Below are 12,713 nucleotides of genomic sequence, written 5' to 3' on the forward strand. Positions count from 1 at the left end.
TCTTTGCTTTTTTAAATTGTAATGGCATCCAAAACAATATTATACATGTTCAACAAAAGCTTCTAATTCCATTTTTATCATCAGCCCTCATTTTAAGGTTTTTTTTTCTTTTGTATTTGTTTATGGTAATTCAGAGATAAAACAGTACAGTAGAGTTTTTTAAAGGAGCTAGAGAATACCAAATCAGTACAAGCTCATGATACATGAAGAACGTTTTACGTGCATACTTACTGCATGATTTCATTTTGAATAGGGAAGAACGGGGTTGGTTACTTATTATTACTCATAATGATACCTTTTATTTAGAAAGACTTAAAAAAACAAATACAATTCATATTATTATATTAAACATTATCAAAACATTTATAGTAATTTCTATATTCAATTAAAGATTAAAGTGCTGATATGAAAAATTGAAAAATCCAATTTCAATTTATAGCGACATAAAAGTAAATAACAAAGACACTGATTCATTGTGACAATCAACTCCATCAAGTAACAATTACTCGGGTAGCAAAAATTAATCTAAACGTTTGCTTTCCCTTCATACTTTTTCAAGGTCACATATGTTTAGGTATAAATCCATTGTCCAAAATGAATGTTTTAAGAATTGACATGAAAAACACAACAAAGTCCTCTATTCTTTGGCCGGCTTTCACTAGAGAACGACAAGACTGGAATAATTTAAAGAGGCTGTTTGCAACATTTAGACAGGGTCTCAGCAACCTGCGGCTCTTCAGTGCTGCCCTATTGGCTCCCTGGAGCTTTTTCTAAAATTTATGAAAACGTAAAAAGATGAGGGAAAATATATATTTTTTTGTTTTAATATGGTTTCAGTACAAGGACAAACATGACACCTAATTGTTAGAAATCTCATTGTTTATATTAAACATGCTTTACTGATGGGAGTGTTTGGAGAGCGCCGTTTTGTCTAATTTTGGCGGCCCTTGAACTCACCATAGTTTGTTTACATGTACAACGTTCTCCAATGCTGCCACAGAAAGACGTGTTTTATGCCACTCCTTTGTCTTATTTTGTCCACCAAATGTGTGATGCTTTGCGTCAATGCACAAAGGTGAGCTTCGTTGATGTTACTGACTTGTTTGGAGTGCTAGTTCCATTAGAGGAAGACAGCCTGCAGTTTTATTTAACTTTGACACACACACACATATATACCTTTGGCCTTTCTAAGTCAGTAATTTCCAGGAGTTAGCTTAGCCTCGAGAAGCATACGTTTTCCAATATTGTAAAAATGTGTACAATAAATATTACATTTCTGTCAATGAAGATGTGCAACAGCCTGCAACACATACAGTGGGGCAAAAAGTATTTAGTCACCCACCGATTGTGCAAGTTTTCCCACTTAAAATGATGACAGAGGTCTGTAATTTTCATCATAGGTACACATCAACTGTGAGAGACAGAATGTGGAAAGAAAATCCAGGAATTCACATTGTAGGAATTTTAAAGAGTTTATTTGTAAATTATGGGGGAAAATAAGTATTTGGTCAACCATTCAAAGCTTTCACTGATGGAAGGAGTTTTGGGCTCAAAATCTCACGATACATGGCCCCATTCATTCTTTCCTTAACACTGATCAATCCTCCTGTCCCCTTAGTAGAAAAACAGCCCCAAAGCATGATGTTTCCACCCCCATGCTTCACAGTAGGTGTGGTGTTCTTGGGATACAACTCAATATTCTTCTTCCTCCAATCACAACGAGTTGAGTTTATACCAAAAAGTTCTATTTTGGTTTCATCTGACCACATGACATTCTCCCAATCCTCTGCTGTATAATCCATGTATCCATTTTGGTATAAACTCAACTTGTCATGTTTGGAGGAAGAACAATACTGAGTTGCATCCCAAGGACACCATACCTACTGTGAAGCATGTGTTTTTCTGCTAAGGGGACAGGAGGATTGATCCGTGTTAAGGAAAGAATGAATGGGGCCATTTATCGTGAGAATTTGAGCCAAAACCTCCTTACATCAGTGACAGCTTTGAATGGTTGACCAAATACTTATTTTCCACCATAATTTACAAATAAATTCTTTAAAATTCCTACAATGTGAATTATTTGATTTTTTTTCACATTCTGTCTCTCACAGTTGAAGTGTACCTATGATGAAAATTACAGACCTCTGTCATCATTTTAAGTGGGAGATCTTGCACAATCGGTGGCTGACTAAACACTTTTTTGCCCCACTGTATTAATTTTGATAGTAGGTTAAGATAGATAATATAGACACTTACATCATGTGTTGTCTTCATTATAACACTTATAGAATACTTTTAAAGTCAACTGGGTGATATGATTGGTCTGGTCCAATCTTGTTTTCGTTGTTGTTATTGTTGTTGTTTTTTGCTGTAATGGGTACTAGTTGTAGGAGCTTTGTGTTCTTGATGTTTCACTCACGTGTTCATGTGTTTTTTGCCTTTTGGTTTGGGCCTGTTTGAGACTGCGAAACAAAGAGTGGAACTTTTGGGACTCCTGCACTGCATTTTGTTGCTTTTTTTTTGTTGAACTTTTGGATTTGTCTCAGGTAAGCCTTTTGGCCGTGGCCTTGTTTGCATTGGAGAGCAGCTGCTGGTTCTTTGCCGCATTGGAGACCACGTGGAAAGACCGGAGGAAATGCTGAGGAAGAGACGGGGCTGCGGAGCTAGCGTTGCGCTTCGGGATGAACAAGCTTCACAGAGCAGGGGCTGAAGGAGCATGTGTCGAACACTTTGGTCTACCACACATCCGTGTGGACTGGGCATTGGCCGAGAGCTATTGTGCTTCCTTGGACGACATCAGCTCTCTTGGTCAGTTTGTTGGGTCTGTTCCTGTCTCTGGCTGTGTTGCTCCCCACCACAGCAGACGATGACGTGGAGTACTGCAGAGACCCACGCGGTGTACGTGGGTGTTGAAATTGTATTTTTGTTTTGTTTTATTGTTTGTCTGTGGTGCAATTATAAGTGTGCAATATGTATCATTTATTACTTTTTTTGTTGTTTTTTTATCGTGTTTTACTCTAGCGGTATCTAGAAATGGTGCCACTGAAGTGGCAGCTGGTTGCCAAAAATAAAAACAGCAATGTAGTGAAACCGCATTAATTGAAGTGCAGTGTGGAGAGGGACAATCATCCATCCATTTTCTACCGCTTATTCCCTTTTGGTGCCTAGCTCAGCTACAATCGGGTGGAAGGTGGGGTACACCCTGGACAAGTCGGCACCTCATCGCAGGGCCAACACAGATAGACAACATTCACACTCACATTCACACACTAGGGCCAATTTAGTGTTGCCAATCAACCTATCCCCAGGTGCATGTCTTTGGAAGTGGGAGGAAGCCGGAGTACCCGGAGGGAACCCACGCATTCACGGGGAGAACATGCAAACTCCCCACAGAAAGATCCCGAGCCCGGGATTGATCCCAGGACTGCAGGACATTCGTATTGTGAGGCCGACGCACTAACCCCTCTTCCACCGTGAAGCCAGAGGGGTTAGAAGAGGGACAATCAATGTCAATTTAATTTTGTAAGTGCATGCCTGAGCAAAGCCAAACACTCCTGGTTCTGCACATTGTTGCCATACCAGCATAACCTCTCTCAAACCTGACATCATAACAATTTAAATGTCTTATTATTATAATCAAATGACAGTACATTACCATGAGATAATTTTTTTAACATATGAGATTTGGCCCACTTACAATAAGAATAACAAAAACATTTTATTTTTCAAAGATTGAGCTCTGTATTTGTATTGTAAAATTCAATGGTCAAATCAAAGTCAGAACCCAACATTTATTAAACATTGTCACAAAAAGCATGTGTATTTTCTGATATTAGGTTTTAGTTCCTAAACGTCAGGACCTAACTCAACAAGTTCTCAACATTGTTTTAATGTCATGTGCCTGCTGGGGTTACAATAATTGAACAGTGTTGACAAACATTGTTTTATCTGGGGGGCGGGGAAGGGGGGACGTATGGCTCCGTTGATAGAGCGGACACGCCAGCAACATGAGGGTTCCAGGTTCTATCCCCGCTTCCACCACTGCCACTGTGTTCTTGGCAAAGACACTTTACCCACCTGCTCCCAGTGCCACCCACACTGGTTTGAATGTAGCTTAAACATGTAGATAATGGATTTCACTATGTAAAGCAGGGGTAAGGAACCTATGGCTCTCAAGCCAGATGTGGCTCTTTTGATGACTGCATCTGGCTCTCAGATAAATCTTAGCTGGCATTGCTTAACATGATAAGTAATGAATAATTCCTGGTAATCACAGTGCTGAAAATAACGTTTGAAATTTAAAACATTCTCATGCATTTTAATCCATTCATTTGTTTTGTACCGCACCTGTTCAAGAAGTTGCGATAATGGTTAGAAGGATTTGATTTTATTATTGGTTATCTTCAGAATAACAATGTTATTAAAAAGAATGAGACGTATAATGCTCAAAAATGTTGGTCTTACTTAAAAATGCAGGCATTTAGTTGTATTCAGTTTTTAAAACATATTATATATTTGGCTTTCATGGCTCTCTCACCCAAAAAGGTTCCTGACCCCTGCTCTACAGAAAAGTATAGAAATACATTTCACTTCACACGACTTATCTGTTGTGGCCGCTTGTTGTTACCTGGCTGTCATTCACGGTTGCATTGCATAATAATACAGAATGCGGTAGAAATGGATAGCTGGATGGAATGGTCATGTGTGTATTCCCCCCCTCCCGGCATCTCATGGCCCGCCTTGAGTGTCACAGTTAAATGAAAAGTGCATCACCTATGCTTCTTTGTTGTGAATGAGGGACGTAAGTCACTTCTGGGTGACAGAGCCTGTGAAGAACTGGCACTTGTGAAAAAAGTGTAAAGCAGGGGTGTCAAACTCAAATACAGAGTGGTCCAAAATTTGAAATGGAACAAAGCCACGGGCCAAGGTTGAACAAATTAACCTTTTAATAGATAGATAGATAGTACTTTATTTATTCCGTCAGGAGAGTTCCTTCAGGAAAATTACAATTTTCAGCACAATCCCATTCAAGATCAGACAAACATTACAGGGAGACAGAACAGGATCGCTGACGGGTCTGCCGGCTTCCAGCGCCCCTTACAAAAAAGATGACATACAGGTAAACAAGGGGGGTTGGGGGGTAGACAGCACCGACACTCAACAACAACACATCATTTGCAGATGATAAATTACTAAGTAGGGGGAAGAAAAAAATAGAAGATTAAAATAAAATTAAAAAATCGGTCTTAGCCTAGGCCCTGGAGTGGGGGTGCAGACTGAGGCCAAGGGAAAAAAACAAAAACAAAACAACAACTCATAGCCATAGTACACATCCCTCTTCCATGTGTGTAAGAGGGAAACATCAAACATCAAAGAACACAGAGGACATTAAAGACATTAAAGCAGCAGATACAACCAGACACTTCTACATACAGCTATGAATAAAAAGTAAATAAACATATCCACTGTGGTGGCCTCTGCGGTGTTCCACGCCATCGTCTGCTGGCCACGCCATCGTCTAAAAGGGACCCAAACAAGTTTTGCATTAAATATTGAACAAGCAAGGCTTATATAACTTTAGTGACATGCAAAATCCAGTTTCAAATAATAATAATAATAATTTAAAAAATATTATTTTTAATTATATCAAATAAAATTTTAATAAAAATGTTATGCCTTTTTTTCTATTTGCAATCTTCTTAGTGAAGTGAAGTGAATTATATTTATATAGCGCTTTTTCTCCAGTGACTCAAAACGCTTTACATAGTGAAACCCAATATCTAAGTTACATTCAAACCAGTGTGGGTGGCACTGGGAGCAGGTGGGTAAAGTGCCTTGCCCAAGGACACAACGGCAGTGACTAGGATGGCGGAAGCGGGAATCGAACCTGCAACCCTCAAGTTGCTGACACGGCCACTCTACCAACCGAGCTAAACCGCCCCTTAGGTAAATATAATTTTTTTCCCCACAGGCTAATAATACATTTGAAAATAAAATAACAATAATGACTGAACCAAACATTCAAGCTTTGAAGTAGCAAGAGAAAATGCATGAATAAAACGTTAATTATTGGTCAGTTTGCTGGAAGTTTCCCGGAAGAGTTAGTGCTGCTAGGGGTTCTGGGTATTTGTTCTGTTGTGTTAAGGTGCGGATGTTCACCCGAAATGTGTTTGTCATTCTTGTTTGGTGTGGGTTCACAGTGTGGCGCATATTTGTAAAAGTGCTAAAGTTGTTTATACGGCCACCCTCAGTGTGACCTGTATGACTGTTGACCAAGTATGCCTTGCATTCACTTGTGCGTGTGTGTGTGTGTGTGTGTGTGTGTGTGTGTGTGTGTGTGTGTGTGTGTGTGTGTGTGTGTGTGTGTGCGTGCGTGCGTGCGTGCGTGCGCGCGCGCGTGCGTGCGTGCGTGTGTGTGTGTGTGTGTGTGTGTGCGTGTGTGTGTGTGTGTGTGTGTGTGTGTGTAAAAGCCACAAATATTATGTGACACGCTGTTAGTATGGAGGAAAAGCGGACGTGACGACAGGTTGTAGAGAACACTAAAGGCAGTGCCTTAAATGCACGCCCCCAATGTAGTTGTCCAGGTGGAAATCGGTAGAAATTCGGGAGAATGGTTGCCCTGGGAGATTTTCGGGAGGGGCACTGAACTTCGGGAGTCTACCGGGAAAATTAGGAGGGTTGGCAAGTATGAGTATTAGCGGTGAAAGCGGTGTTACAGCGGCACCGACGCTGTATAACACCGGCGGGCCAGCTCTAATGCTAAATTGATATTGCCTCAAGGGCCACGTCAAATTACACAGTGGGCCAGATTTGGGCCGCGGGCCAGAGTTTGACACCCATGGTGTAAAGCATTATCCCAACAAATGACTCTATGGAAAAAAGTGTTCAGAACTTTTAAGATGTTTTCAAGGGTTTTGGTGTTTTGCCCTTCACATATAAAATACAATTGAAAGAAGATGCCCAACCAGTTGTGCATGCAGCACGCAGAGTTCCAGCCCCACTGAAAGACAAACAGCCTCATTAACACATTGGACATGGGACTTCGATTCCCAGACGAAGAGTTGTTTCTCCGACTGTCTTTGAAGGCGTCGTCACATAGGCGCGCTGACGTTGTTGTCACGTGACCACGCTGAGCGAAACAAACATGGCGCCGCGAAAGTGAGGCAAAAACTCCGCCGTGAGTGATTTTCGGCTCAATTAACTTAAGTTAACAGCGCGTGTTCCTGCCTGGTGTAATTGTGTGGATATAGCTAGGGCACAATTCCCGTGCCTAGTACTTGCCGAGTGTGTACCGCCAATTCGCCTTGTTACCAAAGGTGCGCAAGTCCCTTTGTCTGTTGCACTTTGATGGCAAGAAGAGCAGGACATCAAGGTAAACTCCATTTTGATGTAAGTTTGGGTCTTGTTGTTTGTTAGCTTGGTCAACTTCATGTGTTGGTAGCAGCCGATGCTGTCTTTATGCTCCCAGCCTTACTCGGGATACTGCGACTATAGCACGCTTTTAGTAGCTCTCCCATGTTAACTATGTACATGTTTTTGATATGCGCGTTAACCCAGTAGAGTTATATAGTAATATACTCGTACAAAAGCCTTGTAATAAATGACCATCGGGCCGCTTGAACAGTTGGCAAGGATTTACATTCCCAAATAGTTGTCTTCGTACTGTTGACGTCCTTCAAGTATGTTGTTCTCATGTTCTGTCACAGCGTGCGTGTTACTTAACATACATTAGTGTCGTTTCTTTTTAGTCACCTAACTCGGTTCACAGTCAATTTATACTGATGACTAGATTTTATTTTCGTATTTTGTGCGGATATTTTTTATTTTCAGATTGGTTGGTTATGGGCACAATGACCAGTTCTTTCTAGAGATGTTATTGTTACAAAATCTCATCCATCCATACTATTTCTACCGATTGTCCCTTTCGGGGTCGCGGGGGGTCGCTGGAGCCTATCTTAGCTGCTTTCGGGCAATAGGCGGGGTACACCCTGGACAAGTCGCCTCTTCATCACAGGGCCAACACAGACATACAACATTCATGGAACAATATTATCCCGATATTGTCTATGTCAACCCCCTTCAAATAAAAAGACTTAAAGGCCTACTGAAATTAGATTTTCTTATTTAAACAGGGATAGCAGGTCCATTCTATGTGTCATACTTGATCATTTCGCGATATTGCCATATTTTTACTGAAAGGATTTAGTAGAGATCATCCATGATAAAGTTTGCAACTTTTGGTCGCTAACAGAAAAGCCTTGCCTTTACCAGAAGTCGCAGACGATGACGTCACCCGTTGATGGCTCCTCACATCTTCATTGTTTTTAATGGGAGCCTCCAATAAAAAGAGCTATTCGGACCGAGAAAACTACAAGTTCCCCATTAATTTGAGCGAAGATGAAAAATTTGTGTTTGAGGACAGACTAGAAAAAAAAAAACGCGATTGCATTGGGACGAATTCAGATGTTTTTAGACACATTTACTAGGATAATTCTGGGAAATCCCTTATCTTTCTATTGTGTTGCTAGTGTTTTAGTGAGTTTAACAGTACCTTATAGTCGTAGGTGTGTGTCCACGGGTGTCTTGACGCGCAGTGTCTCAGGGGAGTCGACGACAGCTTTCTGGACGGCGCAAGCTCAGCTGATCTCCGGTAAGAAGCGACTTTTTACCACAATTTTTCTCACCGAAACCTGCTGGTCGGGATCCATGTTCACTTGACCGCTGTGATCCATAGTAAAGTTTCAACTCCGGGAATTTTAAACAAGGAATCACTGTGTGTTTGTGTGGCTAAAGGCTAAAGCTTCCCAACTCCATCTTTGTACTTTGACTTCTCCAATATTAATTGAACAAATTGCAAAAGATTCAGCAACACAGATCTCCAAAATACTGTGTAATTATGCGATTAAAGCAGACGACTTTTAGCTCTGTGTGTGTGCAGCGCTCATATTTCCTAACAGTCCGTGACGTCACGCGTTCACGTCATCATTACGCGACGTTTTCAAGAAGAAACTCCTGGGAAATGTAAAATTACAATTTAGTAAACTAAAAAAGCCGTATTGGCATGTGTTGTAATCTTAATATTTCATCATTGATATATAAACTATTAGACTGCGTGGTGGGTAGTAGTGGGTTTCAGTAGGCCTTTAAAATGAAGTGGCAGAAAGGTTTTAGAATAAACACACGTTTTAGTGTACGGTAATTGAACGCACGTTCCCTGCAGACTTTTTTATTTATTTTCTTCTGTCCAGCGTATTTCCTGCTTTAAACATGGATAACAAATTCATTCAAACCATGGATTGGTTGAATGTTAATGGAAATAAAAATGTGGGTCAAAACATCACAACTTTTTACTTGATTTGTGTGTTGTCTTGGAAACTGAGGTGTGCGGTACGCAGACCAAAGTGGTTGTATTTTCGCCACGCTTTGTCTGTCTGTTGGCAACATACTGTATCTTAAGAAATTATGGACCGACTGTGTTAAAAATTTCAGTAAATGTCAGGGAAAAAATCCTTTCCCTCTTCTTTCCAAATTCCCGAACATGGACCTCACACTTGCTCTATGCAGGAAATGTTGGGGGATGTAGTTTACTTTTCAGACCGGCCATTTCAAAAGTGCCAGAAAAAAACTACGGGGACAAAGTTTTAGTTCTATACGGTCAAACATTACGTAATAATTTTGATGATTATAATACCGCTTTATTTTCAATACCGTTACATCCCTATTATTCACTTATTAGTCAGGAATGACAATGACACCTAAATGCTGCAATATTTTTTTAATTGAGAAGTGTTGTCAAGTTTCTGTTTCTTTGTTTGTTTTGCAAAATAACAGTTTAACTGAGCAATATGCCTCAGAGGAAACAAACTAACACAAGCAGGTGCATTGACCCTGAAAGCCAGTTGTTGAATGAAGACACACAGGAAGATGAAGCCTTTGATAATGGAGAGGAAAAGGTAAGATAGTCTAAATTGTTGCACTGTTAAAATGGGTTGTTATTTATGGCTGTTTGTTTGTTTGTTGCTGCAGGATGAAAACTCAACTTCGCTTCTGCCTTCGTTTTCCGCCAGAGACAAACGGCGAAAAGAAAGGAAAAACAAAGTCAAACCTAAAGGTAGACTCACTGACACAGACATAATGCCTGCTTTTATTCGATTTAGAATAATGCATCAACCTTATCAATCAAGCATTTGTCGCTCTTGGGACGTGGAACGTCATGTTGCTGATAAGAAAGGAGCCTTAACTGGTGCGCGAAGAAGAGGAGTTGCGGCTGGATCTACTCCGACTCTTTTTTAGGCACAGCAAGGCCTCCGGGACAAGGTCTCTCTAGTGGGGCTGGACTCTCTTCCACTCTAGCCTTACAAGCAGTGAGAGGCCATGGGAAGGGGTGACAATACTTTCTACCCCGCGGCTCAGAGCCTGTATGTTGGAGTTTTACCCAGTAGACGAGAGGGTAGCTTCCCTGCGCCTCATGGTGGGGGGACGGGCTCTGACTGTTGTTTGGGCTTACGCCCCAAACAGCGGTTCAGATTACCCGCCTTTTTTGTATTCACTAGAGGAAGTACTGGAGAGTTTTCTCCCAGGTAATTCCCTTGTTCTGCTTGGAAACTTCAATGCTCACATTGGCAACAACAGTGAAACCTTGAGAGGCGTGTTTGGGAGAAATGGCAACCCAGATCCAAACCCCAGTGCTGTTTTATTATTAGACCTTTGTGCTGGTCACAGATTATCCCTGACAAACACCATGTTCAAATATAAGGGTATCCATATGTACAATGTGCCAGATGCCCCTAGGCCGCAATTCAATGATCGACTTTGTGTTTGTCATCGGAATTGCAGTCCCATGTTTTGGCCACACGAGTGAAGAGAGGGACAGATTTTTGTACTGATCACCACCTCTTGGTGAGTAGGCTCCAATGGTGGGGGAGGATGACGGTCAGACCAGGCAGGCCCAAACACATTGTGAGGGTCTGCTGGGAACGTCTAGCAGAGTGTTCCGTCAGAGAAAGTTTCAATTCCCACCTCCGGAAGAACGTTGAACATGTCACAAGGGAGACGTTGGACATTGAGTCCGAGTGGACCATGTTGCGTGCCTCTATTGTCGAGGCGGCCGATCCGAACTCTGGCTGCAAGGTGGTTGGAGCTTGTCGTGGCAGTAATCCCAGACCTCGCTGATAGCCCTGAGGGTCCTGTCTAGCTGATGAAGTAGTCCTATCGGGTCCTTTTGGCTTGTGGGTCTCCGTAAGCAGCGGACATGTACCTTCAGGCCAAGCAGTGCGGCATCTGCAGTGATGCAAACACTTTATCATTCCGTCGTGGTGATGAAGGAGCTGAGGAAGAAGGCAAAGCTATAAATTTACCGATCAATCTACGTTCCTATCCTCACCTATGGTCATGAGCTTTTGGTTGTGACCGAACGGACAATATCACGGGTGCAAGCGGTAGAGATGAGTTTCCTCCATCGGGTGATGGGGGTCTCCCTTACAGATAGGGTGGGAAGCTCTGTCATTCAGAAGGAGCTCAGAGTAAAGCCGCTGCTCCTCCACATCAAGAGGAGCAAGCTGAGGTGGTCCGGCCCCGAACGCCTCCCTGGAGTGGTCTTTAGGGCATGTCTGACCATTAGGAGGCCACGGGGAAGACACAGGACACGATAGGTGGACTATGTGTCGCGGCTGGCCTGGGAACGCCTCAGGATCCCCCGGGAGGAGCTGGAGGAAGTAGCTGGGGAGAGGGAAATCTCGGCTCCTCTGCTTAGGCTGTTTCCCCCGCGACCCGACCTCGAATAAGCAGGACAAGATGGGTGGATGATGGATGGATGGATGGTGTTTTAAAAGCTGCACACTGGTATATTGACTATTGATTAACTCCTGGCAGGTTTAAAACTCTTAACAGACTCAATGTATAGAATTGTGTCATTGATTGATTCTTAACGTTTTAGGAATCCAATAGTTTGTATGTTTAATCTTATGATACCATCGCATTGGTGCCTAAAGGCTGTCTATGTGTTTTGTGTGTGTGCGTTAGCGTCTGTGATTGCTCCTTTTTTTTATTGCATTGCAAATTTACGCTGCTTTAAAAAGTACTTTAACTGATGTAGACACATTTTAGATGGCTGGCTTACGCTAAATTGATAGTTGAAGTTATTTTTTACACACGTCTTACGTACATTTGTTAGCTAGCGAGTAAGATACAAGCTAACACTTTTACTGAGTTGAGACCGCATCCTACCTTGAGATGTCCGACATCATGCCGCAATGTTTTTGCATGTGGCGTCACGGACTCACGGACGGAAATGTTTCACTGTTATTGTCGACAAATATAATTTTCGGCGACAATTTTTTGTCGACAATGTCCAATAATCGTTGCACCCCTAGTGGACAAATGTTTATTCTGACCATCATGTTAAAGGTGTTGCGTGTGTAGTACTCTTAGACGTTTTGCTTTGGTAAAATGAAACACAATTCATATTGTTATTGGAAATTAATCTACAGCAACTTTATGATCAATAAGATTAAAAAAAATATTGTTTGACAGTAAATATACTTTCTAAAAAAAAAATTTTTTTTAAATGGCCTATGATTGACTTTTTGTGCTCAGAGATGACAGAGGAGGAGATGATGGCCTTGGCTTTGCGTCTAAGCGCTCAAGAAGCCAACGTCAGCGCTCGCAGAGTGCAGCAGGAAGAAGAAGCCATGATGAAAGCTATCAAAGAAAGT

The 12,713-nt window shown here is 41.8% G+C and overlaps 1 protein-coding gene across 8 annotated transcripts in view; it reads left to right on the top strand.

The window, feature by feature from the left end:
- The first annotated feature begins 7,069 nt into the window (after positions 1-7,069).
- uimc1 (ubiquitin interaction motif containing 1) overlaps positions 7,070-12,713 on the top strand; it is a 33,504-nt gene continuing 27,860 nt past the window's right edge. Inside the window, exons 1-5 of one of the 8 annotated variants that reach the window (XM_061898786.1) lie at positions 7,070-7,389; positions 8,559-8,650; positions 9,832-9,953; positions 10,027-10,111; positions 12,595-12,713. In XM_061898786.1, the coding sequence (XP_061754770.1) occupies positions 9,846-9,953; positions 10,027-10,111; positions 12,595-12,713 (312 nt within the window). In that variant the 5' untranslated portion in view covers positions 7,070-7,389; positions 8,559-8,650; positions 9,832-9,845. The remainder of the gene's footprint in view (positions 7,390-8,558; positions 8,651-9,831; positions 9,954-10,026; positions 10,112-12,594) is intronic. The other 7 variants (XM_061898785.1, XM_061898778.1, XM_061898779.1 and 4 more) reach the window with 7 other exon arrangements.

This window comes from Nerophis ophidion, linkage group LG04 (genome assembly GCF_033978795.1).
Source record: "Nerophis ophidion isolate RoL-2023_Sa linkage group LG04, RoL_Noph_v1.0, whole genome shotgun sequence".
NCBI classification, from domain to species: Eukaryota; Metazoa; Chordata; class Actinopteri; order Syngnathiformes; family Syngnathidae; genus Nerophis; species Nerophis ophidion.